Source organism: Monodon monoceros, unplaced genomic scaffold, assembly GCF_005190385.1.
Source record: "Monodon monoceros isolate NGI ecotype Baffin Bay Population unplaced genomic scaffold, NGI_Narwhal_1 Super_Scaffold_10, whole genome shotgun sequence".
NCBI classification, from domain to species: Eukaryota; Metazoa; Chordata; class Mammalia; order Artiodactyla; family Monodontidae; genus Monodon; species Monodon monoceros.
This window is the reverse complement of record NW_021703766.1, coordinates 50,696,716-50,723,039: the sequence shown is the minus strand read 5'-3', so window position 1 is coordinate 50,723,039 and position 26,324 is coordinate 50,696,716. Positions and strand designations below refer to the sequence as shown.

The 26,324-nt window shown below is 54.1% G+C and overlaps 3 protein-coding genes across 3 annotated transcripts in view; all 3 read right to left on the bottom strand.

Annotated features, from left to right (window-relative positions):
* Positions 1-623: 623 nt before the first annotated feature.
* On the bottom strand, positions 624-3,722 carry KCNJ14 (potassium voltage-gated channel subfamily J member 14). The gene is made up of 2 exons (XM_029245718.1): positions 3,015-3,722; positions 624-1,220 (listed from the first exon to the last, which is right to left on the bottom strand). The coding sequence occupies exons 1-2, from the start codon at positions 3,720-3,722 to the stop codon at positions 624-626; spliced, it is 1,305 nt and encodes a 434-aa protein (XP_029101551.1).
* Positions 3,723-9,526: 5,804 nt separating this feature from the next.
* On the bottom strand, positions 9,527-15,699 carry GRWD1 (glutamate rich WD repeat containing 1). Its single transcript, XM_029245706.1, has 7 exons — positions 15,500-15,699; positions 15,177-15,294; positions 14,873-15,023; positions 12,326-12,539; positions 12,053-12,195; positions 11,700-11,897; positions 9,527-10,542 (listed from the first exon to the last, which is right to left on the bottom strand). Exons 1-7 carry the CDS (start codon positions 15,684-15,686, stop codon positions 10,225-10,227), a joined length of 1,329 nt encoding a protein of 442 aa, XP_029101539.1. The 5' UTR covers positions 15,687-15,699; the 3' UTR covers positions 9,527-10,224.
* Positions 15,700-16,804: 1,105 nt separating this feature from the next.
* Positions 16,805-26,324, bottom strand: part of GRIN2D (glutamate ionotropic receptor NMDA type subunit 2D) — a 33,620-nt gene continuing 24,100 nt past the window's right edge. The window contains exons 11-13 of the mRNA XM_029245695.1: positions 19,692-19,879; positions 19,295-19,527; positions 16,805-19,133 (exon numbers count right to left, since the gene is read on the bottom strand). Of these exons, the coding sequence (XP_029101528.1) occupies positions 17,802-19,133; positions 19,295-19,527; positions 19,692-19,879 (1,753 nt within the window). The 3' untranslated portion in view covers positions 16,805-17,801. The remainder of the gene's footprint in view (positions 19,134-19,294; positions 19,528-19,691; positions 19,880-26,324) is intronic.

Sequence of the window (26,324 nt, the reverse complement as noted above, 5' to 3'; positions counted from 1 at the left end):
AGAATCTCAACACTGGGGTTTTCTGCAACCGCAAAGTCTTTTCCTGACTTGCAGTCAACATTCCTTGTCATTGGTCAATCAATATAGTCTTGAATTCTTGGGGCATTCCATAACTTTCCCTCCTTAGGTCGTCTAGAAAAAATGACTTGCTATGTGGTTGGCTGAGTCGAGAAGAAACAGTGCCTTGAATCTTAGGTCAATTCAGACCAACAAATTCTTCATCTCTGCTGCTGCTTGAGAACAGATGACTTCTTCCCCTGGAGGTGGGCTGTACGATCATTTCATGATCCTGCTTGACAAACCAAACCAGCCACCTAGAGGAATCTAGAAATACCAGTCCTTGCCTCTTCGGTGGTCTAGAATTCTGGATCCCTTATCTCTGGGGAGACTCAGGAATTGGGCTGACAAAGGGGTCTCAGGAGGGAGCACAGAATTCAGAGGAATTAAGGTCCAGTATGTTCATTGGTAGGTCCACTAGATGTGGCAGAACATCACCAGCTAATAATTTACCCAGCAGGCCTGTTGGTCTTAGGAAACACCTGCCCTCATCCCAGGAGAGGGCCCAATCTCTCCATCTTGCTACCTCTGGGAAAGGGGTACAAATAGGGGGGTACCAGCTTGTATCATGGGGGCAAGGTCAGCGCCAGGGTTGGTGTGAGTACTCGGGGGCTGGCAGCCCTGTCTTCTGCCTCTGCCGCATCCCTCTCCTCTTCCTCCTCTTCCTCCTCTTCCTCGTGGCAGCAACTCAGAGCAAGTTCATTCTCATAGCAAAAGGCTGCCAGAGAGCCGGGGAAGCCAGACCTGGGGCTGTGGGAAGCACGCTCTGCCCGTTCGTCCAGCTCCTTGGCGCTGCAGACGGGTGTCCCTGGGACCTCGTAAGTGCGATGGAAGTGGCGATAGTCAACCTCGTACTGGGAGCCACGCTGGAAGAGGACCGGCTCAAAACGATGTCCCCAGAGCAGCTCACCAGGGAGGTAGGAAGAGCGACACTGTGTGGTCATAGCTGTGGCCTCGACCATGCCCTCGAGAATGACCACCAGCTCAAAGTCAGCCCGGGCCAGCTCGGCGCGCCCTAGTTCATACAGAGGACTGGCAGAGTCGATCTCATGCACGATGGTGATGGGAGACACAAGGAAGATGCGATCGGTGCCACCATCAAAGCCCACGTCCACATCCTGGTGGTCCAGCGGTATGTACTCACCCTCCGGGGTCACGCGAGGCTGTAGCAAAAGGCGAGTGGCCAAAGACAGACATTAGGGAGCAGAGAGATAAATGGAGACAGAGACAGCGAGAGGAGGGGAGACAGATGCAGAGAAAGAGGAGGGCAGAGACCAGTAGGTGTTGGGGTGTGGGGAGAACATGGACCCAGAGAGAGGGGGATGGTAAGCCAGAAAGAGAGAAGGACCCAGAGAGAGGGAGATGGAGGTCCAGGGAGGAGAGGACGGAGGCCCAGAGACTCAGACAGGGATTGAGGAAAGAAATCCGAGAAAGACAGGGGAGAGAAAAAGAGAGGGACAGAATGACATTCACATAGACCCACAGAAATCAGCAAGACAGAAACGGAGTTAAAGAGACAACAGATAAGAATGACATCCAACCAGCAATTGGAGAAGGAGGAGAGGGATAGAAAAATGGCTTTCAATATATGGCCAGAGAAAGATAAACCAGGATGGCAATCTAGGTCCAACAGCCTATGTTTCACCACTGCCTCAGGCTGGCCTCTGGGCTATCTACCCACACCCGCAAACCAACTGCCTCCATCCCCTTGTGTGTCTGTGTATTTGTGTGGGGTGGGGGCCTAAGCCCAGGCCAGGTGGTGGCAGTTTCACCCCATCTACCCATTGGTTCCATACCCACTTCCCAGGCCATGTCAGCACCCCAAAGACTTCTGGGAGAGACAGTGTCCCTCCTGGTCGTGAATCCTGGTGTTTCAGTCAAGCAGGAGACAGAGGTGGGGGGGCTGGGGACTCATTCTCTTGCCACTGTCTCCGAGAGCCCCCAGAGGCCGCTGGGAGTTGTAGTTCCCACCACAACCCCGTCCTCCCTCTCACCCCAGTCCAGCCCCAGACCAGAGTTCTTAAGTGTCTTTACTTGCAAGGCAAGGGCAGCTGCTGCCCCAGAATTTGCTTGGGCAGTTTGACCACAATTTTAGAAACACAATTCTAAGGCACCTTCATCAGGGCGCTGGAAGGAGTCGCTGCCCCAGGGACCAATGGGAATTGTAGTTTTTTGTTTGTTTTGGGTTTTTTTGTTTGTTTGGTGAGATGCTAAAATTCAAGAGTTTCCCAAACACTGCCCTGTACTTCTCTGAGCAGGAGGCTGGTGGGAGAGTCTGGGCCCCTGAGGTGGGGAATGAAGTCTCTCACAAATGATGCCCAGAGGCCATGGAGAATTGTGTTCCCTGATTCTGCAGGTGTGAGTTGAGTTGCACCCCGTCCTCGGGCCTACATCTCCCACAAGCCCATAGGGGTCTGGCCTCAGTCACAGGTCTCTCTCTGTACCACAATATCTGCTGAGAATCGTAAACCTGAGCCGTGGTTTACACCACCCACAAAACTACAACGCCTCCTCAGACCACCCCAGGTGGGCAATTTCCCTGCCCCCAGAGCTTCTGGGAATTGTAGTTCAGAGCCTTTACCGTCCAGGCGTGGACCTCGCAGGTCTGGATTTCCCACAATTCGATAGAGGGCCCATCCTCAATCCACAGGGAGCTCCATAAGTCTCAAAATCTGTCTGAAGTCTAGGCCTCCAGGAAGAAATGATCAGAGACCTTTCCCTTGGGTTTACATCTACAACATCTCGGGGAGCCATCCTCAGCCCACAAGGTGGGGCGGAAGCGGCCCTGCCCCCAGGAGGCTGCTGGGAATTGTAGTCCAGATCCCCTCCAGGCTCCACGCACACCTGTCCCTTAGACCTACAACTCCCACCATCCCCCAGGACACCTACCCCCCCCCGAACTCGTGAAACGGCCCGCCCACCAGGGGGCGTGGTCTCCCGCCGGGACTGTCTCGCACCTGCAGCAGCTGGGCCCGCACGTGGGCCTCGACGAGGTGGCTGCGGCGCAGGTTGCCGACGCGCCACATGAGGCAGAGGCGGCGGTCGCGCAGCGCCACGACGGCGTTCTCGCTGAAGATCAGCGTCTCGTTGCGCTTCTTGGGCTTGGCCATCTTGGCCATGACGGCGCCCACGACAAAGGCGTCCAGCACGCAACCGGCGATGCACTGCAGCACCACAGCGGCCACGGCGGCCGGACACTCCTCGGTGACGCTGCGCACGCCGTAGCCAATGGACGTCTGCGTCTCCAGCGCGAAGAGGAAGGCGGCCAAGAAGCTAGCCACCTGCGAGAAGCAGGGGGCGGTTGGCGGTGGGGCAGCCAGGTCGCCGTGCAGGGAGGCGATGAGCCAGAAGGCCAGGCCGAAGAGCAGCCAGGAGGCGAGGAAGGAGCAGGAGAAGAGCAGGCACATCCAGCGCCAGCGCACGTCCACGCACGTGGTGAACAGGTCGCTCAGGTAGCGCGCGCCCTGGCCGCCCAGGTTCACGAAGCGCACGTTGCAGTGCCCGTCCTTCTTGACGAAGCGCCCGCGGCGCCGCCCCACTTGCGACTGCGCTGGCGCCCACCCGTTGCGGCACAACTCGGGCCCGGCCTGCTCCTCATCTCCCGCCCGATTGTTCGCCGACTCCAGGGCGCCGCTCAGGCGGCGCAGGGCCCTGGCCAGGCCCATTGGGCGGGGACACCCCCTCCACTTGGCCTAGCGGGGGGCGGGCGCCCCGAACCTGCGGGGACAAGAAACGGGCAGCCACGTCAGGGCTGCCGGAAATGGGGGAGCTCATTGGCCATCATGCTCCCTGGGCCTTAGTGGCCTCATCTGGCAAATGGGTGGAAAATCAGAACAGTACAGCATCAACACTGGTGGGGGAATTCCCTGGCAGTCCAGTGGTTAGGACCGTGCGCCTTCACTGCCAAGGGCGCAGGTTCCATCCCTGGTCGAGGAACTAAGATCCCGCAGGCCGCACAGCGCGGCCAAAGCAAACAAACAAAAACACTGATGGTAATACTATAGGAGATGGTTGTGTAGCAACAACAGGAACACAACTATAGCCATAGCAGCAGTACTGTGTTACAGCAAGCACTACAGTAACTAGAGCGGACATTTATACAGCACCAGACACTGTTGTGAGCACTTTCCATAAATTTAGATATTTGAACCTCAACAATGTAGACGTTAACACCCCCATTTTACAGATGAGGAAACAGAGGTACAGAAATAAGCTGGGATTTGAGTGCTAGCAGTCCAGCTCTGGAGTCCATGCTCATAAAATAAAGACTAAGAGGTCACAAAGAAAACAAACTTATGGTTACCAAAGGGGAAAGGGGTGGGTGGGGGTGGTGGATAAAATAGGAGTTTGGGATTAACAGATACACACTACTATATATAAAAGAGATAAACAACCTACTATATAGCACAGGGAACTATATTCAATATCTTATAAAACCTACAATGGAAAAGAATCTGAAAAACTATACATATATAACTGAATCACGGCTGTACATCTGAAACTAACACAATATTGTAAATCAACTATACTGCAATAAAAATTTTTAAAATTAAAAAAAAAAAGGGCTTTCCTGGTGGCGCAGTGGTTGGGAGTCCGATGGCCGATGCAGGGGACGCGGGTTCGTGCCCCGGTCCGGGAGGATACCACATGCCGCGGAGCGGCTGGGCCCGTGGGCCACGGCCGCTGAGCCTGTGCGTCCGGGGCCTGTGCTCTGCAACGGGAGAGGCCACAGCAGTGAGAGGCCCGCGTACCGCAAAAAAAAAAGACTAAGTGGTAACTGCTGCTGTGACTCCAGCTTGGAGAGATGAGCCCGGGCTCTGAGGTCACCTATAGCTCAAAAGCTCAGAAGGCACAAGCAACAGAAGGGAAAAAAAAAGATAACTTGAACTTCATCAAAATTAAAAACTCTTGTGCTTCCAAGGACACTAAGATGAAAGTGAAAAGACAACCCACTAATGGGAAAAAATAGTTGCAAATGGTATCTAAGAAATTTGTATCCAAAACATATAAAGAGCCCTTATAACTCAATAAGAAAAAGACAGCCCAATTTTAAAATGGGCAAAGGATCTGAATAGGCATTTTTCCAAAAAGATATACAGTTGACCCTTGAACAACATGGGTTTGAACTGCAAGGGTCCACTTATACACAGATTTTTTTCAATAAATACTACAATAGTACTACATGGTCTGCAGTTTGTTGAATCCTTGGATTCAGAACCATGGATACAGAGGACCAACTCTAAAGTTATACTCATATTTTCTACTGTGCAGAGGGTCAGCACCCCTAACCTGCATGTTTTTCAAGGGTCAACTGTACAAATAGTCAATAAGTATAGGAAAAGATAATTGACAACATTATGCCATCAGGGAAACGCAAATCAAAACCACAGTGAGATACCACTTCATACCCACTTAGGATGGCTATAAAAATTAGAAAAAACAAAACCAGAAAAGCATTAACAAAGATGTGGAGAAATTGGCACCTTCCTATGCTACTGGTGGTATGTAAAATTACACAGCTGGTGTGGAAAATAGTCTGGCAGTTCCTTAAATGGTTAAACATAGAGTTACCAATTCCACGCCTAAGTATCTACCCAAGAGAATTAAAAATAAGTGTCCAGGGGACTTCCCTGGTGGTCCAGTGGTTGGGACTGTGCTTCCACTGCAGGGGGCTCAAGTTCGATCCCTGGTCGGGGAACTAGGATCCCGCATGCCGTGCAGTGCAGCCAAAAATTAAGAATAAAAACCAAAACACAACAAAGTGTCCACACAAACACTGTTCACAGATATTCATAGCGGTATTATTCACAATAGCCAAAAGATGGAAACACCCAAACATCCATCAGTTGATGAATGAATGAATAAAATGTGGTCTATCCGCACAGTGGAATACTACCCAGTAATTTTTTTTAAAATGGCACGATAGATGCTACAACATGGATGAACCTTGAAAACACCATGAGAAGTGAAAGAAGCCAATCACTAAAGACCATATATTGTGTAATACCATTTATATGAAATATCCAAAATGGGCAAATCTGTAAACTGAGAAATAAGACTGGTGGTGCCCAGGACTGGGGAGATGGGGGGACGGGGGGAGCGATAGCCAGGGGAATGGGGTTTCTTAATGGGGTGATGAAAATGTTCTAAAATTGATTGTGGTGATGGTTGCACAACTCTGAATATACAAAAAAAACACTGAATTGTACACTTTAATGTGTGAATTGTATGGTATGTGGGTTATATTTCAATGAAGCTGTTACAAAAAAACAAAAACATACAGTAAAACCCAGGCTTGGCCCTGACTCTCAAATCGTGGGGAAACCTTTCTAAACCTGTTTCCTCAGCTGTAAAATGGGGAAATTGGATTTCATCAAGGTCAGGAACGGTCTTTCAGTCATATAGACCCAAGGCCCAAACTTGACTCAGTTGCTGACCCACTGTGTGCCTTGGGACCACTGGCTTCATTTTCTGGAGCCTCAGTTTGCTCATCTGTGGAATGGGGATTTAAAAAAAAAAACAAAAAACCTTGAAAGGAAGAGAAATCCAGAAGAAAGAACTTGGGCTTTTGAATCAGGCAGTTGTAGGTTGAATCCCAGCTCGCGCACTTACTAGCTATATGACTGGTGGCAAGTCACATCCCTTTCTGAGCCTCAGTCGCCTCATCTGAGAAATGGAGGGAAGCTTAGCAGCTGAACTAGGAGGAGGGAGAGGAAGATGGGAGGGGCCAGGCATGGGCCTGCAGACCTCACTGCCCTCCAGCAGCTGCAGGGTTAACATCTGGCCCTGTGGTGGAGGGACTTCCGGGACCTGTCTGGGCTAGAGGTTAAATGTTTTGCAGATCAGTTCCATCGATACCTACCAAGCACCTAGGTACTATAAGCCCCCTGTGCCAGGCTCTGGGGATCCTCATGGGCTTCTTAGCAGGGCTGGGGGCACTCACTCCAAGGAAAGCGAGTTGTTAGTTGATGTCAAGTTCAACATCGACAGGTACCCACTCCCCTGCCCAGAGCTCTGCACTTGCTGTCCTTGACCACCCAGACAGCTCCGCCACGTGGGATTTTCTTAGGCCCATACTGCAGAGGCAAAGCTGAGGCTCACGTCAGAGTGGACCGCGCCTGGCTGTGTTCAACGCCCATGATGTGCCCCAACTCTCTTTTTTTCAGCCTCAACTATTCTGGGCATTAGAGATTGTTCGTCCAGAAACGGGAAACCGAGGCTCGTCGCTGAAGGGGGCAGGTCTGAGGTCAGAATCCAGGCTCTGACCTCGACATTTGCGGCCCTCTCCTGCCTGGAAGCCCCCACTATGCACTAGTCTCCTCTCAGGGGCCACCTGATGACGTGATGGGGGAGGGGCCGCGGGGACCGGCGGGGCCTCCTCACACGCAGTCACCCATCCCTGACCACAACCCTTGGATGCAGGGACTTTGCTTCTCACAGTAAAGCAAACTGAGGCGCTGAGGTCCATCCCTTGTGCCAGGTCCCTCAGCCAAGGAACAGCAAACCCTGAACTCCCATCCAGCCTTCTTGGTGCCAAAGCCTGAGTGACAGACCGGACCACAGACTACCTGATCGCACGCTCCTATTTCCTGAGCACCGCTGTCCCAGGCCTTGCCAAGCTCACCAGGTATCTGCAGCCCACCCACTGCACTCCACCAGACCCCGCCGCTCACCTTGGCTGCTCAGGATTCTGGGAGGTCAGGATCATCACTCCGGTTCACAGGCTGGGGAGTGGGCTCAGAGACCTGGCCAGACGCACGAAGTGCCAGGGGTGGGCTGCTGCTTTGGTCCTGAGCCTTTCCAACCCAGGACTCTGCTTTCCTAAATCCTTCTGTGCCACCCTCAGCCCCGTGAGGCAGATATGATCTTGTCCATTTCATAAAGCAGACAGGAGGGGCCTTCACCTCCGGGGGGGTCCTGTCTGCATCCAACGCGGCCCAGTTCACAGGCAGCACGTGGGACTCGGCCTCAGGGCACACACACCTCCCACCAGCAACGGCAGGACCCCAGAGAAGAGGACCCAGAGCCTGAAATCCTCCCCCCCACCGCCCCGACCTGGGAGAGCAGCTTAATGTTTCCATATAAAGGCGACACGGGGCTTAAGGTGCATCAACTTCACGTCAAAGTCACTGTCTAATCTGGGGCTGAGAAGCCCCGCCCCAGGTGCCACCCCCCTCCGCCCAGAACACTTTCACACGCTCCCTGAGACCCTGGCTGTCCCCTCACAAGCCCCCCACCCCCTGCTCACTAGTGGGGTCTGGGCAGCAGGTTGGAGGGCAGAGATGGACAGGAGGGGATGTGGTGTGGAGACTGAAGACAGACGAGGGTACAGAGGCTCAGAGATGGGCAGGGAGGGCGAGTGTGGAGGGGCAGCCCTGAGATGGAGGGAAGGACAGAGACCCCCCCCAGGGGGTCACAGGAACCCAGAGGGGACAGAGGCCCGGAGAGAGAGGGGGACAGAAAAGAGGCAGGCAGCCTAGGAGCAACCGAGCAAAGAGAAGTGGAGACACAGGAGCTGTGGTGACAGAGCCAGATGGGGGACAGAGATGGGACTAGATGAGACGCAGGATGGGGGGGACGGGGGAGACAGTGAAAACAGGCAGAAAACGGAGGTGGGCTCAGAGCTGGGGGGAGTGAAGCTGGGCGGAGTGAAGCTGGGCGGGGGAGATCGCTCTGGGGCTGGAATGTGTCACTGAGCGGGGAACGGTGAGGACGGGCTGCAGGTGCCGGGGTAGACCCCCGAGCAAGGAAGGTGGGGGCGGGGACAGCTCTCCGAGCCAGGGCCCCGGCCCTGGGGCTCTGTGCGGAGACACATACCTGATGGGGCAGCCCACCCCCATGCCCTCTGCCGGGGGCTCTTCTGTTCGGGCCGACGCGAGGCCTCTGTGGGTGCTGAGGTGCTGCGGCCTGTCCTCGGCCCCAGGGGCCTTGTGCCGGGTGCCGACCTCTGTGTCCACAGGAGGATCAGAGGCCTGGCCCGAGGGGGGGCAGGGGGTGGGGCCAGCTCCGAGCCGCAGAGGGGGAGCCAGGGAGGACGGCCAGGCAGGGCGGCTGGGCCTCGGCCCAAGCAGGCTGGAGAGGAGGCGGTGGCAGAGGAAAGACACAGCAGGAGGGGGCATGGAGACAGAGCTTGGGGGCCAGGAGATGCGGGAAGATGGGGACACAGATGAGGGAACAAAGAGATGGTGAGAAAGCGATCATGAGGGCAGTGGTGGAAAGACAAGAGACACGGGGGGCTCCCCGGTTCCGCCTGAGGTGCAGCCTTAAAAAGTTGGGAGGCACACCTGAGATCCCCCCCAGAGACCTAGAGTGAGTTCCAGACGGAATAAGACATCGGGAAGGCAGGACCGGATAGCACCCAATGGGCTGGGGGTCGGACCCAGTGGCCTAGGGACAGCCGGGGGCCAGGTCCTCCCTCCTCCTCATGAGGCAGCGGGCAGAAGGACGAGTCTCACACACTCCAGGCCTCATTCTGGTCCTTTATTGCCCCTCAGGAGCCCCCAACTCTTCCCCCCTGCACGGTGCCTGCCTTTGGGAGGAGGGGAGAAGGCCCCACGTGGCCTCTCCCTGGGAAGTCGTGGCCAAACCCAGTTGGCAGGAAGACAAGGGCCAAATTCTGCTGGAGGAACCCACTCCTTGAATTTGGTTCAGCCACTGTAAAGCACCTGAGTTCCCTGGGGGAGGCCAGTGGCAGAGAGGTCAAAGGGTCACGCCAAGTGCTGCAGCTGACTAAGTGTCCACAGCAACACAGGCCACGCCAGGCCCGTCAGGGAAAAAGCCAATGGAGTCTTCTGACAGGTCGGGGGGAGGGAGTCACTGGGCTAAACCAAGGTTTGGGGCAAGAGGGGTCACCAGAGTCAAACCCACTGGTCTTATAGGGCCATGGGTCAAACCCAGTCCTTTGGTTGGAGGAATCGTGGGAGCAAACCAAGCCCTAGTTTTAGAGCCACGGACCAAACCATATCCTTTGGCAAGGCGGGCACCGGACCAAACCGAGTCCTTTCAAAGAACAGTAAGTCAAACAGAATCCATCACGGCAGCCGATGGGCCAAACTAAGTCCTGCTCGAGAAGCGCTGGCCAACGGATCTGAACGAGTCCCTTCCAGGGGAGTGAACTTCAACTTCAGTCCCCAGGTGGAGGGCCAGACAGACGCGGCCCGGCTGGCCTCAGACACTGATGGTGCGCAAGACGGCGAAGCCTGACAGGGCGGTGCTGACCAGGAGCCCAGGGCACTGCGGGTGCCAGTGAAGCTCCTTCAGAGCCGTCTCGCCCTGGTGCACGAACAACAGCTGCTGGGGAAGGTCTGCCAGCGCAGGGTCAGTCTCCGCGTCGCCGGCCTCGGGGTCCCGCTCCACCGCCAGGTCCCACTGTGTGATCTGGTCGTCTGCACCCGAGGCCGCAAAGACCCCACTGTCCTGGGGGTGCCACTCGACGGAGGTCACGGGGGCCACATGCTGCTTAAAGGTGGCCACCGGGGAGCCAGACTATGGGAAGATGGGAGTCAGGGCCTCTGAGCCCCTCAGCCTGATGCCTGGGGTGACCCAGGCAGAGACTCCCACCCCTCTCCAGCCTTAGGGTTCAACCAGGGCTCCACCCCTCGTGCCCCCCACAAACCCAGGTTCTCTGAAAGGGACAGAGCGCGAAGTACAGCTGGTAATAAAGCTGTGATGTCCCAGGGGCTGCTGGGAGTTTGGTTTCACCTGCAAAGAAGCCCCTCCCAGCTCCAGGCCACAAAACCCCAACCCTTGCTCCTCCCTGGGCCTGCCTCAGTTTCCTTCCCTATAAAAGGAAGGCGTGGTTCTGCAAGTGCTCTCTGCCTGCTGGTTCTAGAAGGCCTTAAAGGGGGCAGCGGCATGACTCCCAGGCTCCAGAGAGAGCTGAGGCAAAGAACGACACTTTTACTAAAGCGAAGGTGCTGGTGGGGATTGGTGTCTCTCTCATTTGCAGAAGTGGTTCCAATGTTCCAGTGGCCAATCCACTTTGGCCCTGTGACCTGGCCATGCACCTGCCTGGGGGGCTGGAATCCATTTCTAGAAACTTCCCCAGGGCTGATTCTGTAGAACTCATTACACTGGGGTGAGTAAAAAGACAATCCCGGAAGGCCCAGAGGTGTATGAAGTCACGGCTTTGTCCAGAGGGAGGCCAGGTTGTCCAGAGGGAGGCCAGGAGCTGCAACTTCTCCTGCCTGGAGACCCTCTCAGCTCTGCAGAGTCAACGCTTAGCTGGGTGGTCACATCCTACCTGCTCCTGTCCCTTCTGGCCCTCAGTTCCCCCTCCCAAAATGAGTGAGCTGGGCTCTGCTCTCAGCTATAAAATCCACGGAAAGAAAAATGACCGTCTTCTGAAGCCCTTGAGTCCCTAGGCAGCACGGCCGGCGCATGGCTCCCTGCGGGCAGATGAGAACCGTAGTCTCCGCCACCCAGCCCCTTCCCTCGTGTCAGATCTCCAGATGGTAGACGGAGCGACCCCACAGCAGCCCCAAGCCTTCCTCTCGCTGACCCTGTTTCCTCATCTGGACCCCAATTCAGAGGGCCTTCCCAGTTCTGGTGTATAAACCATCTCAGGAGGGAAAACCCACAAATCCTAGTGGCCTCCGGTAGCAGGAGCTTCTCCCGCCCCAGGTGTCCAGCTGGGACAGTACCTTGAACTGCCGCAGGTCCCAGACCTTGAGGGCTCCGTCATCCCCGCCGCTGAGCAGGAAGGGCTCCCGGCGGCTCCAGCTGATGACGTTGACATCCCCATCGTGGGCGGTGGCGGTGGTGAGCATGCAGGCCTTGCTGGGGGCTGCCCGGATGTCCCAGATGCGGACGGAGGCATCAGCTGAGCAAGAGGCAAATACCTGGACAAGGCAGAGTCGGAGGCAACCTGGTGCACCCCCGCCCCACTCTGGAGACCGGGGTCCAGTGGTGGGCTACCCTCTCTTTTAGTGATCCCCTCATTAGGACCTGCCCCCCCTCCCCACGCCAGGAGTCCAGACCCCCAGCCCTCCCTCACCGTGTCCTCGGTTGGAGACCACTGCAGGTCCTCCACGGAGCGTGTGTGGCCCACAAATGGCCGCTGGTCCACATGCCAAGAACCGCCGTCCGCAGGCGTCCAGAGGTGGATGTTCTTCTGACAGTCACCGGTCAGCAGGCGCCCTGCGAAGGGGAGTCAGGACACGACCCTGTCCCGCCTGGCCACAGCTCACTCCCACCTTAGCACCCACCCCTGCTGCAGACCCTGCTCCTACCCAGCCCTCAGGGCTAACTGCACACCCCAGGGACTCACCAGGCACACGAGGGGACCAGTCGAGTGCAAAGCCCTCGCCCATGTGGCCAGAGAAGGCGAAGATGGGCTTCACGCGGGCCTGCTCATCCCGGAGGAAGGTCGCTAGGGCCTGGTGGTCATCCACCACCTGCAGAAGCCGCCGCAGTGCAAACACCTCCACCTGGCCCTTCTCTGACCACACCCCAGCCACTGGCTCCTCACCCAGCCACGACACCTGGAGGGGAGGGAGAAGGGGAGCGGAGGTGAGAGGGACAGGAGGCTCCAGGTGGCAAGCACAGCCCCTAACATCCCCCAGAACCAGAACTGCAGCTCCTCAGACCCGCCCCCCACCCAGGGATGGGACTACAACTCCCAGAAACCTTTGCGGGAATGGAATCAGGGCCTGCAAGAGCAGTTTGGTACCCGGGACAACTCCCCACCCTGCGGTAGAGATGATGGTGCGGGGAGGACAAAACTCCTTCCGGACTCCCAGGAATCGAGGCTGTTATTCCACTAGCCCCCAGAAGTGTGTTCAGGCTCCTGGTCTCTGTAACTGTCTAAATGTAGGCTGCTCACAGGCCTGTCTCCGGATCTCTCTGCCTGTTTACCTTTGCTCACTAGGAGATCCTGTTCAGCCTCAAGGTTTCCAGTAGCCCCTAGCCCTGACCTCTCTCCTCAACTCCAGGCTCACATCGAACTGACTGTTTAGACATCACAAGGCCAAAGCCAAGTTCCTAAACGCCCACTGCCACCTACTCCTCCCTGGAGGTCCCACCTTGGGCCCCAAACGGCAGGACTCATTCCCCACTTGTCTCTCCTTCCTCACACCCACCACCTATGCTGGCTCTACCCAAAATGCCACACTTCCAATCCTTTCTCAGTACCTCTGCTGCTGTCACTCGTGTTACTACCGAAGTCACCCTTCCCTGCATTCCTGTACTGGCCTCCTCACAGGACTGTCCTTCTGCCCTTGCCTCCCTGCAGTCTATTCTCAATACAGCAGTAAGAGGGATCCCTTTAAAACACAAGTCAGATCCCTGCCATCCTTCACTCTAAACCCTCCAACGGTTCCCAATTTCTCCCCAAGTAAAAGCCAAGTCCTTACACTGGCCTACAAGGCCCTAAACAATGTCTCCTCTGTGCCCACCTGCCAAACCCTGTCACTCTCCCCCTCATCCATTCAGCACTGTTCTCCCCAGCTTCCCTCAAAACTCCTCAGTACGCCCCAGGGCCTTTGCACTTATTTCCTTGCCCGCAAACCTCTTCCCACAGATATCCTTGCCTCACTCCCTCATTTCCTGCGGGTCTCTGTTCAAATGGCACCTTATCAGTGAATGCTTCCTTGACCACACTATTTAAAGAGGCAACCCCACTCCAGAAGACCCTAACTCCCTTACCTTGTTTCATTTTTCTCCACAACACTTAGCATCTTTGGACATACACACATATGCTTAGTTTCTTCTTGTTCCCTTTCCCACTGGTATGTAAGTTTCAAGGAGCCAGAGGCCTTTTGCACCCTGTTAACTCCCCACGGTCTAAAACAGTACCCGAGACACGGTAATACTTTAATGGAAATACTTCTCAAGAACTATGAGCCAAGCACTGCTCCAAGTACTATACACACAGCATCTCATTTAATTCTCACATCAACCTGATTAGAAGGGGTTGTAACTCTGAAGCACAAAAGTAACCCCCAAGCCCACAAGAGTCCCTGAGCAATAACAGAAAACATATATCTCAAGTTATAGCCCAGTGCTGTTTCTAGACACCTGAATAACTTTCAGTTATTGAAATAACGCTTTATGTCATTTCAGTTTATCCTCACACCGGCCCCATCACGTAAGCTTTGTGACTCTCACTGTTTTATAGAAGAGAAAAGAACATTAAAAAATACCCCTCTATTAAGAATCCGCCTTCCAATGCAGGGGACACAGGTTCGATCCCTGGTCGGGGAACTAAGATCCCCGTGCCGCAGGGCAACTAAGCCCCCGCGCTTGCTCTACAGAGCCCACGCGCCTCAACTGGAGAGCCTGCCTGCTGCAACTACTGAGCCCGCGTGCTCTACAGCCCACGCCACAACTAGAGAGAGGCCCTCGCGCCACAATGAAGGATCCCGTATGCCGCAACTAAGACCCAACACAGCCAAATAAATAAGTAAATAAATAATAAATTTAGTACAAATGATGTTTGCTGAAAGAAAAAACACCTTATAACATCTAGCACATAATGACAATTACTATAATATATAAAACTATGTGCCAGGGCTTCCCTGGTGGCGCAGTGGTCGAGAGTCTGCCTGCCGATGCAGGGGACACGGGTTCGTGCCCCGTTCCGGGAGGATCCCACATGCCGTGGAGTGGCTGGGCCCGTGAGCCATGGCCGCTGAGCCTGCGCATCCGGAGCCTGTGCTCCGCAACGGGAGAGACCACAACAGTGAGAGGCCCGCGTACCGCAAAAAAACAAAAACAAAAACACTATGTGCCAGGTGATTTTCTAAGAGCTGAAGGGCGTGGGTGCACGGGGGTGTGCTCCAGAGAACGCAGGGCAGGCTGCTGGTGCTGTATTTACCCGAACTCTGTTGATGCCGCCATAATGGGGCACCATCGCCAGCTCCAACTGAGGCTTCCGCTCTTCATCGTCCTCCTCCTCCTCCTCGTCACTGCTCTCGGATGGCGGCGGCTTTGTCCCATGCAGATTGTGCATCCGAAGCATCATCAATCTGGGGGAAGTGTGGCATGAATGCGGCACCGGGTGCCAGGATCCTTAGTAAGGAGGGTGGGAGGAGGCTGGAAACCCCGACTTCTAGGTCCTGAGGAAGAGGGAGCTGGAGGCTCAGGTCCCTGGTCCTGGGAAAGCGTCAGTTCTTACTCACCTGTTGCTTTGGGCGCTCTCGGCCTGGGTCCCAGCACACAGATAAAGTGTAAGAGGAAGCTCGGTCCGGTTGTCTCCCAGCTGATCCCGGACTATGTCGAAGCTGAGACAGGGGGCGCCTGGGGATGGAAGGAGAAGTTGAAAAATTAGGTTGGGACAGAGGGATCTCAGTCCTCTTGAGTGTGATGTCAACCCTCTTACACCCCAATCTTCTCTTTCAGAGTGCCTCTTAAGTTAAAGGCTCAGGACCAACTGCCCCCTCAGGACCCAGGATTCCAGTCCCCTCCTTCCTCAGGACCCAGGATTCCAGGTGCCCAGGCCTACCAGTCTGTGCTCGGTGGTACAGCACGTAGGCCTCCTCGTCCATGACCAGCTCCTCGCCTTCGCGCAGCGGGGGTCCCCGGCCGGGTAGGTAGACCTGGGCCGGGCCTTTGGACCCTGCGTCGTGGGACTCGGCGTCCATAGGCTCCCCTGTTTCACACGTGAGCCGCCGACCCTTGCGCGCAGCCATCTTTGGAGCCTCCCGCCGCCGGCGCGAGGTAAGAGCGTCACTTCCGAGTCTCTCTTCCCTTCTTGTGAGGCTCCTCCCTACTGCGCGGTTACCTTGGAAACCTCCTCGTTCACCAATTAGAGAGGACAATGGGGAGAGGGGTGAAGGAGAGCTAAGGTAACTGCGTCCTGGCCTGGATAGCTAGGCCTGCAGATCCGGGGAAACTATACCCTCCCCATGACTTTGGGGCGCTCTGCCGCAGAGCAGCGGCAAGGCCTCCTGGGAGTTGTAGTTCTGCAGGAGGCCTGTTTTCCTCATCAACTAGAGGAGCTCCAAGCCCCGAATCTCTCCTCCACCTTTGACTCCCAGCCCCTTCTTTCCACTTAATTAATTATTCGTGTATGCAAATAAGAGCCTTTACTGGCAAGGAGACTAGGTTTCTGCTTCCAGAGGACCCATAAAGCCGGTTTCTTCTCCCCTCCTTGTTATGAAGGCTTTAATTTACTTCAAAATGGTTAAGTGTAGACAGGATGATATGTGTAAATCAGCTGGTTGAATCTACCCTCTAGGGGCAGTCAGTTGCCTCCCCAGGCGTTCACCTTGCAGCTCTGGTCAGCAAGCTTAATCAGAAAGTCCACCCTCTGGAGGCAGCTATTACAAGTGCTTCCGCTCTTTTTATTGCCCATCAGCATCAGAGGTTTGGCTAATTGGCATAATGAAATGTTAGAAATAGGTTCTCATTGGTGAGATTAACGGAATTCAAGATATGTGGATTGGCTGGGGTATAATAGACACGCTCCTCGCTTGCATGAACAGGATATTAAGACCCTAGCAAGCCTCATTACCTGTTGCCATAGGAATGGGACCCTAGACTTGATCCTAAAAAAGTTTTGATCCCAGATCTTTCTTGAGTTCTCTGTCCCACTTCTCCTTCCACCCCAACCCCTTCTCAGCCCTTCTCTTCTTAGGGTCTTTTCTCACCGCCTCTTTGAGTCTTTACCTCCCACATCCCTCCAGGGTCTCTGTTCTTGCCGGAATTCTCTTTCTGCCCCCTCTTCCTCTGTGGGACTCTTCTGTTTTTATTTCCTCCAGAGAAGCTTGAGGGGGACTAAGAGACAGACACGGAGCTCACATTGGGCTTGAGGAGGCATAAAAACATGGTTTATTCCAAACACTGCAATATGGGACAGGAGAGTGGGAAGGGAGGTTGGTGATGAGTGTGGACTCCCAGACCCCTCTCTTCCACAACCCAGCTCCAGACCCGGCTGGAGATCTGGGAAGAGAAGGCTTTTGAGGGTCTGCTGGGTCTTCACTGAAAGGTCATAAATAAGGGTTGGCTTTGGAGAGCATGTGATTAGTGGCACCTGGGGATGGTAGTGAGGTGCGACAGGGTGGGAAGTTTTGGCCTGATGAAGGTTGGGATCAACGCTGGGGCAGTGGAGGCGGGGCTTCCGTTGGGGGCGTGTGCTAGGTCGAAAGAGGGGAAAGCTACCGCGGGTGGAAAAGGAGGAGGGGGAGTCACGGTTTGACGTCGAGGGACAGAGTCTGGTCGGGGAACGGTCTGGGGCTCGGGTCACAGTTTGGGGTCAGGGGTCACAGTCTGGGGTCGGATGACCATTTTTGGGGGTCGGAAGTCACAGTCTGGGGTCAGGGGTTTCTGTGTGGCGGGGGCCAAGGTCTGGGGTCACAGTTTGGCGAACGCGTCTCACAGTTTTGAGCCCCGATGGATGAAAGGTTAAAAACGGGCTTCCCCGGAGGCGTGGCTGGGGCCGGGGAGCTGCACAGTGATGTGGGGGCCACGGCCCCAGGCGTGGGGGAGTGACGCGGGCGTGGCGTGACCCCACCACCTCCTGCCCCATCTGGTGACGTTAAAAAGCCCTTGTCGGGTTTAAAAAAAAGTCCAGTGGGCTCCAAGACCCCTATCCCCTTGTTCCCAGGCTGGGTGAGATTTGAGGGACCAAATCCGCCCCGGCTCGAGGTGCCCCCATAGCGAGGGGCGCAGGACGCTGCTCCAGGCGGGGTCCGGCCAGTTCCATTTCCTTCCTTCCCAACCCGTGCGGGTCCTGTCCACCCCGCGTGCTCCCTCGGGCTGTGGCCTGCGCTGACCGAGGGGGCGGCGGGGCCCCCCAGGCCGCGTCATACCTCGGACTCGAGGCTGGAAAAGTGCGCCGAGCCCCGGCGGGTACTCAGGTCCCCGCCCCGGTGTCTCCGGTGGGGCGCGGCAGGCAGCGGCGGCCCCCAGTGCGCGGCGTGCGGGCACCTGCGCGCGTGGCGGGAGGGCCCGGTAAGCCTGCGCGCGGAGGCGGCGCGGGGACACGAGCTGAGGTCCTCGAGCGATCGCGAGGTGGGCGCGGGCGGCGGGAGGTCCCAGCCCCCTGCGGCGCGCCGGTGCCGGTGGTGGTGCGGCGCGGCAGCTGCGGGCGCGCGGTGCGAGGCCCGCGGGCGGTGAGGATGCGACCGCGGGCACCCGCAGCGGGCCCGGCGCCGGGGCGGGGGCCCCGCGGCCCAGGGCGGGGGCGGCGGCGCCCACCAGCCGCCGTCCAGGCCGTCGTGTGAGCAGCTGAGATGGCGCGGCGGTGGCAGCAGCTCCAGGCTAGCGCAATGGCGACAGTGCCAGGCGGCGGGGCCGCTGCGCGGGGGCAGGTAGTCCCAGCTGCCGGCGCGCCAGCCCCCGAGCTTGTCGACCGACCAGTAGCGGCCAGGCGGCGGCCCGAGGCGCTCGGCGTACGGGTAGGGGAAGTCGGCGAACCACCAGGGCTCCAGGCCGCCCAGCGACGCGCCGCCCAGGCTCTCCGAGTCCTCCGAGTCCGACGGCGACGGCTCTAGGTCAAGGTAAGGACAGGGGGGCGGCGCGGCGCGGCACGGGGGTGGCGCGGCCTGGGCTCCGCCGCCCGCGCCCCCCGCACCGCCCGCGCCCCCCGCGCCGGGGCCCAACAGGGGCTGGCTCTCGGGGTCCGAGCGCGGCCAGCGCGTGGGCGCCGGCGGGCTCTCGTCCTCGAAGGCCAGGCGGCAGAGCGGCGGCCCGACGGCTGTGGCCGCGGCGGCCGGGGGCGCGGGCGGCGACGGGAAGCCAGGGAAGGCGCCGGCGGGGGTCTCGGCCGGCTCTTTGTCGCGCACGATGGCGAAGTAGGAGGGCGGCGGCTTCTGCGGGGGCTGCGTAGCCGGCGGAGATAGCGGGCGCCCAGTTGCGCCCCGGGTCGCGGCGCGCGCCTCGCCGACGCCCAGGCCCTGCGGCTCGATGGGGCCGTAGTAGCGGTGGAAGCCGTCGGCCAAGCTCGCGCCCCCCGGCGGCCCTGCACCTTTGGCGCGGCGCCAGCGGTCCACAGTGGCGCGCTCGCGGGGTATGAAGGGCGCGGGACCGGGAGCGGGCCTCGCCGCCGGGTACACCGGGCTGGGCAGCGGCTGCGGCGGCGGCGGGGGCTTGGCGGGCGGCGGGGCAGCCTCCGCGCTGCAGCAGCTGTACATGCCCTGCGGGGGTCGCGGCATAAGCCCGGTCAGCGCGGGATGCTGCGGACCACCTACCTTCCCTCAGTCCCCTCCAGCACCTCGATTCAGCTCCCTTCCATTTCTAGGCGTCCCAGCCTGTTTCCTCCCATCTCTTTCCCACCGCCTCCCTCTCTCCCCCATACCCTGGAGAAGGCCAGCAGGAAATCCATGCGATGGGTGGGCCCCAGGCAATGCCGCAGGCGCCAGTACACCAGGTGCTCCCAGGCGAAGACCAGCAGGGAGAGGCCCATGGCCACCAGGAGCATGTAGAAGACGCCCGCCATGTTGTCGATGTCCAGCTTGCTGCTCATCACCTCGATTTTGTCATTGTGGCAGATCCCAGAGAGCCACAGCCGCTCCAGCATCTCGATCTCATCTGGGGACAGGAAGGTGGGAGGTCACCTTCCGTGGGCACCCTCTGAGGACCCTCCTCTCTGATATAGGAGCCTAGGTCCTCATCCCCTCCTTCCCCAGTACCCAGGGGTCTTTGCCTCCCCTCCCTTCCCCATCCCCTGTAGGCATCTCTGCGTGAAGCCGCACCATCCCCCAGGAACTGCAGCAGTGCCAGGTCGATGGGCCGCTTCCAGCGGGAACCCTTGTGCAGGGCGATGCCGTAGCCTGTGGTGGCAAAGACCTTGCCCGAGCCGATGGTGACGAGCTTGCAGCCCTCATCTTTGCGGGCCATGTAGTTGAGCACAGCCGCGTCGTAGATGAAGGCATCCAGCTTCCTGCCGGCAGGGGCATGAAGGGCAGGGTCAGTTCCACGCAGATGCCCGAATGGGCAACCCAGAATCCCTCTACCTCCTAACCTCCAACTGCTCCAGATTCTAACTAGTGGTGAACTGCACCTTTTTGTGCCTCTGTTTACACATCTGTCAAATGGGGACAGCGGCAATACCTCCCTTCCAACGTTGTTGCACGGATAGCCCTCGGAGCAAAGGAAGGGCCAGAGAAGTGTTAGCTGTGACTGTTAATGAAATAACTACTGGTTCAATCCTTACTGGAACCTTCCAGAGAAGGTCCCATATACTCCTCCATTTTAAAGAGGAGGACTGAAGCTCAGAAAGGAGAATCATACAAATAATAATAGTGTTAATGATGACTTCTGTTGTTCCAGGCACTGTTCTATCTACTGTAATAACTCCATTCTCTCAACACTCCGATGAGGTAGAAACTATTATCTCCATTATTCAGAGTGGGGAAGCGCAGGCTCAGACATGCATCTTAATTTGCTTGGGTTCTCTCTCTAGGCCCTAATTTCTACAGTTTGGTGGGAAGATAAGCACGGATACAGAATTAGTAGTTCTCACTGGTGCATACATTGTGGCACTCGCCACATGTCACTTCCTTCCCAACCGTTGCCACTTTACATTTATCTCTGTGAGGACTTGATTAATCTCAGCCTCTCCTACCAGAATGCAAGCCCCTCTAGGGCACGATCCAACACTGTCACGTTCTAGGCTGTGACCCAGCAGTTCCTGACACATACAAGGTGGTCGTAAATATTTGTGGAGTAAATGAATGAATGGATAAAGGAATCCACACTTCTGTGGATTCCACACTGTGTGACTATCCTATGACATAAGATAAATACTCATGATCTGACCTGTGAAGATGTCCAGGGCGTATTAATGAAAAAAAAACAAAAAAACCCACTAGTCCTGGAATCCTAGCTAGAATATAGCTCCATAGTTATTTTGTGGGGTGAAGTTTTGGTCATCTTAATTGTAGACACCAGACTAGTTCTTAGAGGGAGGTATCTGTCCTTTCTAGTCCAACATTGTCCAAAAGAACATTCTGGGGTGATGGAAATGTTCCATCTGCGCAGCCCAACATGGCAGCCACCAGCCACCCGTGGCTCTGGAGCACATGAAATGTGATCAGTACGACAAAGGGATGTAACTTTAAATTGTATTTAATTTTAATTAATTAAATTATTATTATTATTATTATTTTTGCCACACCAAGGCATGTGGGATCTTAGTTCTCCCACCAGAAATTGAACCCGTGCCCCCTGCATTGGAAGCATGGAGTCTCAACCACTGGACCTCCAGGGAAGTCCCTAATTTAAATTTAAATAGTCGGACAGCTCAGGTCTGGGGAAAACAAGAGACATCAAGGCATGTGGCTGGATGCTTGGTGAGGAGAAGGCGAAGGGTCTTCCTGATGTGAATACATCACCTGGAGTCTTGAGTTGTTTGCCTATCTGTTGATGTAAATACCTCTGTGTCCCCAAACTTTGAGTGAAGCCCCGTCCACACACTCACATAAGTGCATATAAATGCCTTGTGTGCATGGTTGGTTGCATAGAAATTAAGGAAAAGGACAGACTTAGTCCTTGCACCCCAAAGGGGGAGACAGAGAGAGGATTCCCCAGAATCCAGCTGAAGCAACAACTTGGGGTGGGGCAAGGAATTCAAAGCTCTGGAACGTGGGGAGGGCATTCGCCACCCCGTAGTTGAAGAATGGGGTTTGAATTCATCTTATACAGATCCTAACAGGCAGGGAGAGCCCAGCTGACATCTGGAAACATACACAGTACATAGGCAAGAAAAATACCGCACTACCTGCGGGCACTGCTGCCTTGTAGGCAAACTGTAATTTCTCTCGAGGTGTCTCTTTGTTTAGGAAAATGCCCTTGGGGGCGAAAGGTGAATTGTTTAAGGTGTTTAAGTGGGAAGAACTTGGAGTTTCCTGAGTCAGGCCAAAGAGGAGAGATGGAGGCGCTGGGGACTAGATGGAAGGAGGGTCTTCAGGGGTCCTGGGAGGGGAACATGTACAAGGGAGAGGTGTGGGAGGAAAGAATGGAGAAGTATTTTAGAGTCAACAATCAAGACTTCCTGTGGTGGGAAGGTGAGCAGGGCTTTCAGGAAGAGGGGAGCTGAGAATCTGCTTTGAATTTAATCGTTTGCTCAGTTATTCTGAGATATAATGCCTGCCTCTTTCCCCACCTCCTTATGCCCTACCACCCCCGCCCCCCGCATTGATCCTAAACCTCTAGTAAAACTCAGCCATGTCCGCCAGCCTTTTTTTTGGGAAAAATAAAAATCCCCACCCTGTTGCCAGAGGGATCTTGACATTTGAGTCAGCTCCCGTCCCTCCTTGACTCCCGTCCGTCCTCAGTTCACTGCGCTTCGCGGTCTCCCCACTTCACTCCCCACCTGGCTCTTTGTCAGCAAACACCCCCACACCCCTCCCTACCCCTCTGCCTTGTCTCCCATGCACGCCTCCCTCACTAAGTCTGCTCCAGCCACCCTGGGCTTTGCGCAGTTCCTGGATTGCTCCAGTCTGCTCCTGCCTCAGGGCCTTTGCACTGGCCATTCTCTCTGCTGGAATAATATCCTTCTCCCAGAGAGCTGCCTGGCTGGCCCCCTCACCTCCTTCAAGTGTTTGCTCCAAAGGCACCTTCCCTGGTACACTGTTTAATACTGCAACCTGTAGCCTCCTTCCTGGGTCTCCCAAACTCTCTCACCCTGCCGTATTTTTGTCCATAGCACTTACCTCCTTGTAACTATAAAATGTCTTTAGTTATTAGCTTTATCATTCATCTCCCCACCGCCCCCCCCCACTGGAATTTAAGTTCCGTGAAGGAGCAGACGTTGTTTGCCGGGCTCACTGCTGTATCCACAGGGTCTAGAACAGCACCTGGCATACAATATGTGCTTAATAAAGAGGGGTTGAATGAATGAATTCAGGCTGGTTTGAGACCAGCATTCTGTGTGCCAATCACCGGTGCTGAGAGGTAAGATTTCATTAATAGGGAAAAATGCCAAGAGGCTTTCCTCCACGGAAAATGCAAGCGAACAGTGTGTACTTTCAGTGAGGGATGTATAAAGATGTGTGTGTATATATGGTTGAATTGATCTGAAAAATAATGCTTCCTTTAGGGAAAGGGGACTTGATGTTTCCTTTTCGGCCCTCGTAAGTGAGTGAGAAATTGAACCTCTCTCATGGAATGGGCTTCCAGAACTGGCTGGGAGAAGCTGTGTTTCTTTATTTCTTTTTAAGAGATGCATTTCCTTTCTCTTCCTGTGAGGTTGCTTGCCCTCAGCGGTAGGGTAAGCCCACATTTGGAATGTGAGCTAGCCAAAGCCATGAGGCTGCCAATCCCTTGTACTTCTCTGTAAGGATGGAATTTTCTAGTGTTGTCCAAGGTGGTAGCCACTAGCCACAGGTGGCTATTTGAATTCCAATTTTAATTAAAATTTAAAATTCAATTCTGTAGTTACACGAACCTCATCTCCAGTGATCGAGAGCTGTTGGCTACCATATTGGACTGCTCAGATCTCGAACATTTCCATCATCGCAGAAGGGGCTGTAGGAGAGCGCTACTCTAGACACACATGTGTCTGTCTTCCAGACTAGAATGGAAGCGCTAGGAGAACAGAGACTTTGATTTGTTCACTGCTATACCCTCAGTGCCTAACCCGGTGTCTGGTGCAAGAAGACCTTAATAAACATTTATTGGATGCATGAATGAATGAATGAATGAGTGCCTTTTAACTTGCATATGGTTAGGGGTTATCTTGCCAGGGAGATCATGATTCATTATTTGTTTTCTTCTTTGGTCCTCTCTATTTTAAAAACATATATATAGTATGTCTACATATACAAATATATACATCTATATGTATGTGTGTATATATATATATATATATATATATATATATATATATATGACTAACCCAGGAAAAGAGACCAAAAAATACTGACATTGGGGATTCCCCAACAAAAATGGTCCAGACAGCTCACCCTACAGTGAAGTTCACAGTCAACAACCCTGCTTATGTGCTCACAGGCCCACCACTTCCAGAATTTTGGATGCCCACTCCCAAATATGAACTGACTATTAAGGATTACTAGACATCAGATAAAGCCTCTAACAAGAAAGACAGAAACAAGGAATGGCCCAGGTTCAATCCCTGGTTGGGGAACTAAGATCCTGCAAGCCATGTGGCATGGCCAAAAAAAAAAAAAAGAAGAAAGATAGAAACAAAACAAATAGGAGGGAGGGGGGTACTTGGAGGAAACATGCAGACATGCAGAGAGTAGAAGGTGTAAAAAAAAAAAGAAAAACCCAACAACTATCATTAATATCATCAGAGAAACAGGACAAGATACTGCAGCTTTGAACCACGAATAGGATATTATAAAGTAGGAGACTACAGAATAATGCTATAAAATTTACAAAATACCATAAAAATTCAGAGATCAAAAAAGAGTTCTTAGAAATTAAAAATATACTAGCAAAAGTGAAAAAGCTTAATACAAGAGTGGGAGATAATATTAAGAATATCTCCCAGGGAGGGGCTTCCCTGGTGGCGCAGTGGTTGAGAGTCCGCCTGCCGACGCAGGGGACACGGGTTCGTGCCCTGGTCCGGGAGGATCCCACATACCGCGGAGCGGCTGGGCCCGTGAGCCATGGCCGCTGAGCCTGCGCGTCCGGAGCCTGTGCTCCGCAACGGGAGAGGCCACAACAGTGAGAGGCCCGCGTACAGCAAAAAAAAAAAAAAAGAATATCTCCCAGGGAGTACGGCAGAGAGAGTTAGAAAAATAGGAGAGAGAATAAAAGAAATGGATAGTCCAAGAAGCCCAATATCAAGTTAATAAGAGTTCTAGAAAGTAAAAACAGAAATGGAAGGAAGAGGTGAACTGTAATTGAAAGAATTCAAGAAAATTTCCCTGAATGACCTCAGGATATGACTGAAATGTCCAGTGATGAAAATAGATGAAGACACATTGCTGAGAATTGTCAGCACACTGAGGACAGGGAAAAGAAAAACAGGTCACATACAGGGCTTAGGAATCCAAATGACTGGATTTTTCAACAATAACACTGGAAATTAGAAGACAGTGGAGTGATGCCTTCAAAATTCTGGAGGAAAGTGATCTCCAGCCCAGAATTTTATACCAAGCCAGATGGCCCATCGAGAGTAAAGGTGTTTTCATGTATGCGATGTCTCCAAAATGTATCTCCCATGTGCCTTTTATCAGGAAGCTCAAAAGAACAAGGGAGCAAAACACAGGAAGAGTAAGAAATGGGATACAACAGGATCTGAACCAGGAGGGAGGTGATGGGCTCAAGATGGCAGCTATGTTCCAGACTGGAGCAGGTCAGAAGGCCACGTGAGAAACTTCTTTAATAAGATGAAATTAATGGAGTACCTGATGCATCTGAACACATGAAGAAGAGATTCATATAGTTAGTGGAGAATTTGGATTTGAATTAGTTAAGCACAAGGAAAACTCAGCCACTAGGCAATTGAAAAAAAAAAAGACAATATCAATGCCAGGAAAAACAAAGAATTGTGTAGGAGAGGAAAGGAATCATGGTTTACTATGTGTGGCATCTATGGGAGCATTTACACAGTCAACAAGTAAACAATGAATATTCATCTAACCAGAATCACAGTGTGGGAGCTTGAAATAACTTAAATAACAGTATGAGTATGTGTCTTCCATAGTGAGAAGTGAATGCAAAATGCCTAAGATTGAAAAATCAAGAGGTAGCCATAGAGACATGGTATTTTGAGACAGGGAGGTAAGTAGCAAAATGATACAATAAATGAGGTGAAAGCAGATTCATCTGAGGTGGGAGAAATGGAGGGTAAAGAGATGGGGGACCATTGGTGGTTTTCATTTTCTAAAAAAATCTTGTATTTGATTTTTCAAACTATGTGGATGTATAACTCTGATAAAAATTGGATGAAAAATTAGAAAAAAATGTAAAAAGGAATACCAGGGAGAAAAAAATTCAGCAGAAGCAGGAAATCAGGGCAAGAGGTGACAGTGAGAAACACAGGTATCCTTTGTGAACCTACAAAGCTTCTGGATGAGGGGCACAAGGAGGGTGATTCTGGGTTTCTCGCTGGGCGAGTGAGGTTATGTAGTACAGTGGTTGAGAGGTTGGACTGAGAATTAGACTGCCAGGGTTCAAATCCCAGCTCTGCCCCTCACCAGCTATAGGGTCTTGCTCTGCGTTTGTCTTCTCATCTATAAAATAGGAATAATAATATTCACCTATAAAGAGTTGTGGGTTGAATTGTGTTCCCCAGCATTTATACACCGAAGTCCTATCCCAGTGCCTCTGAATGTGCTCTTAGTCAGAGAAAAGGTCTTTACAGTGGTGATCAAGTTAAAATGAGGTCATTAAAGTGGACCCTGATCCAGTAT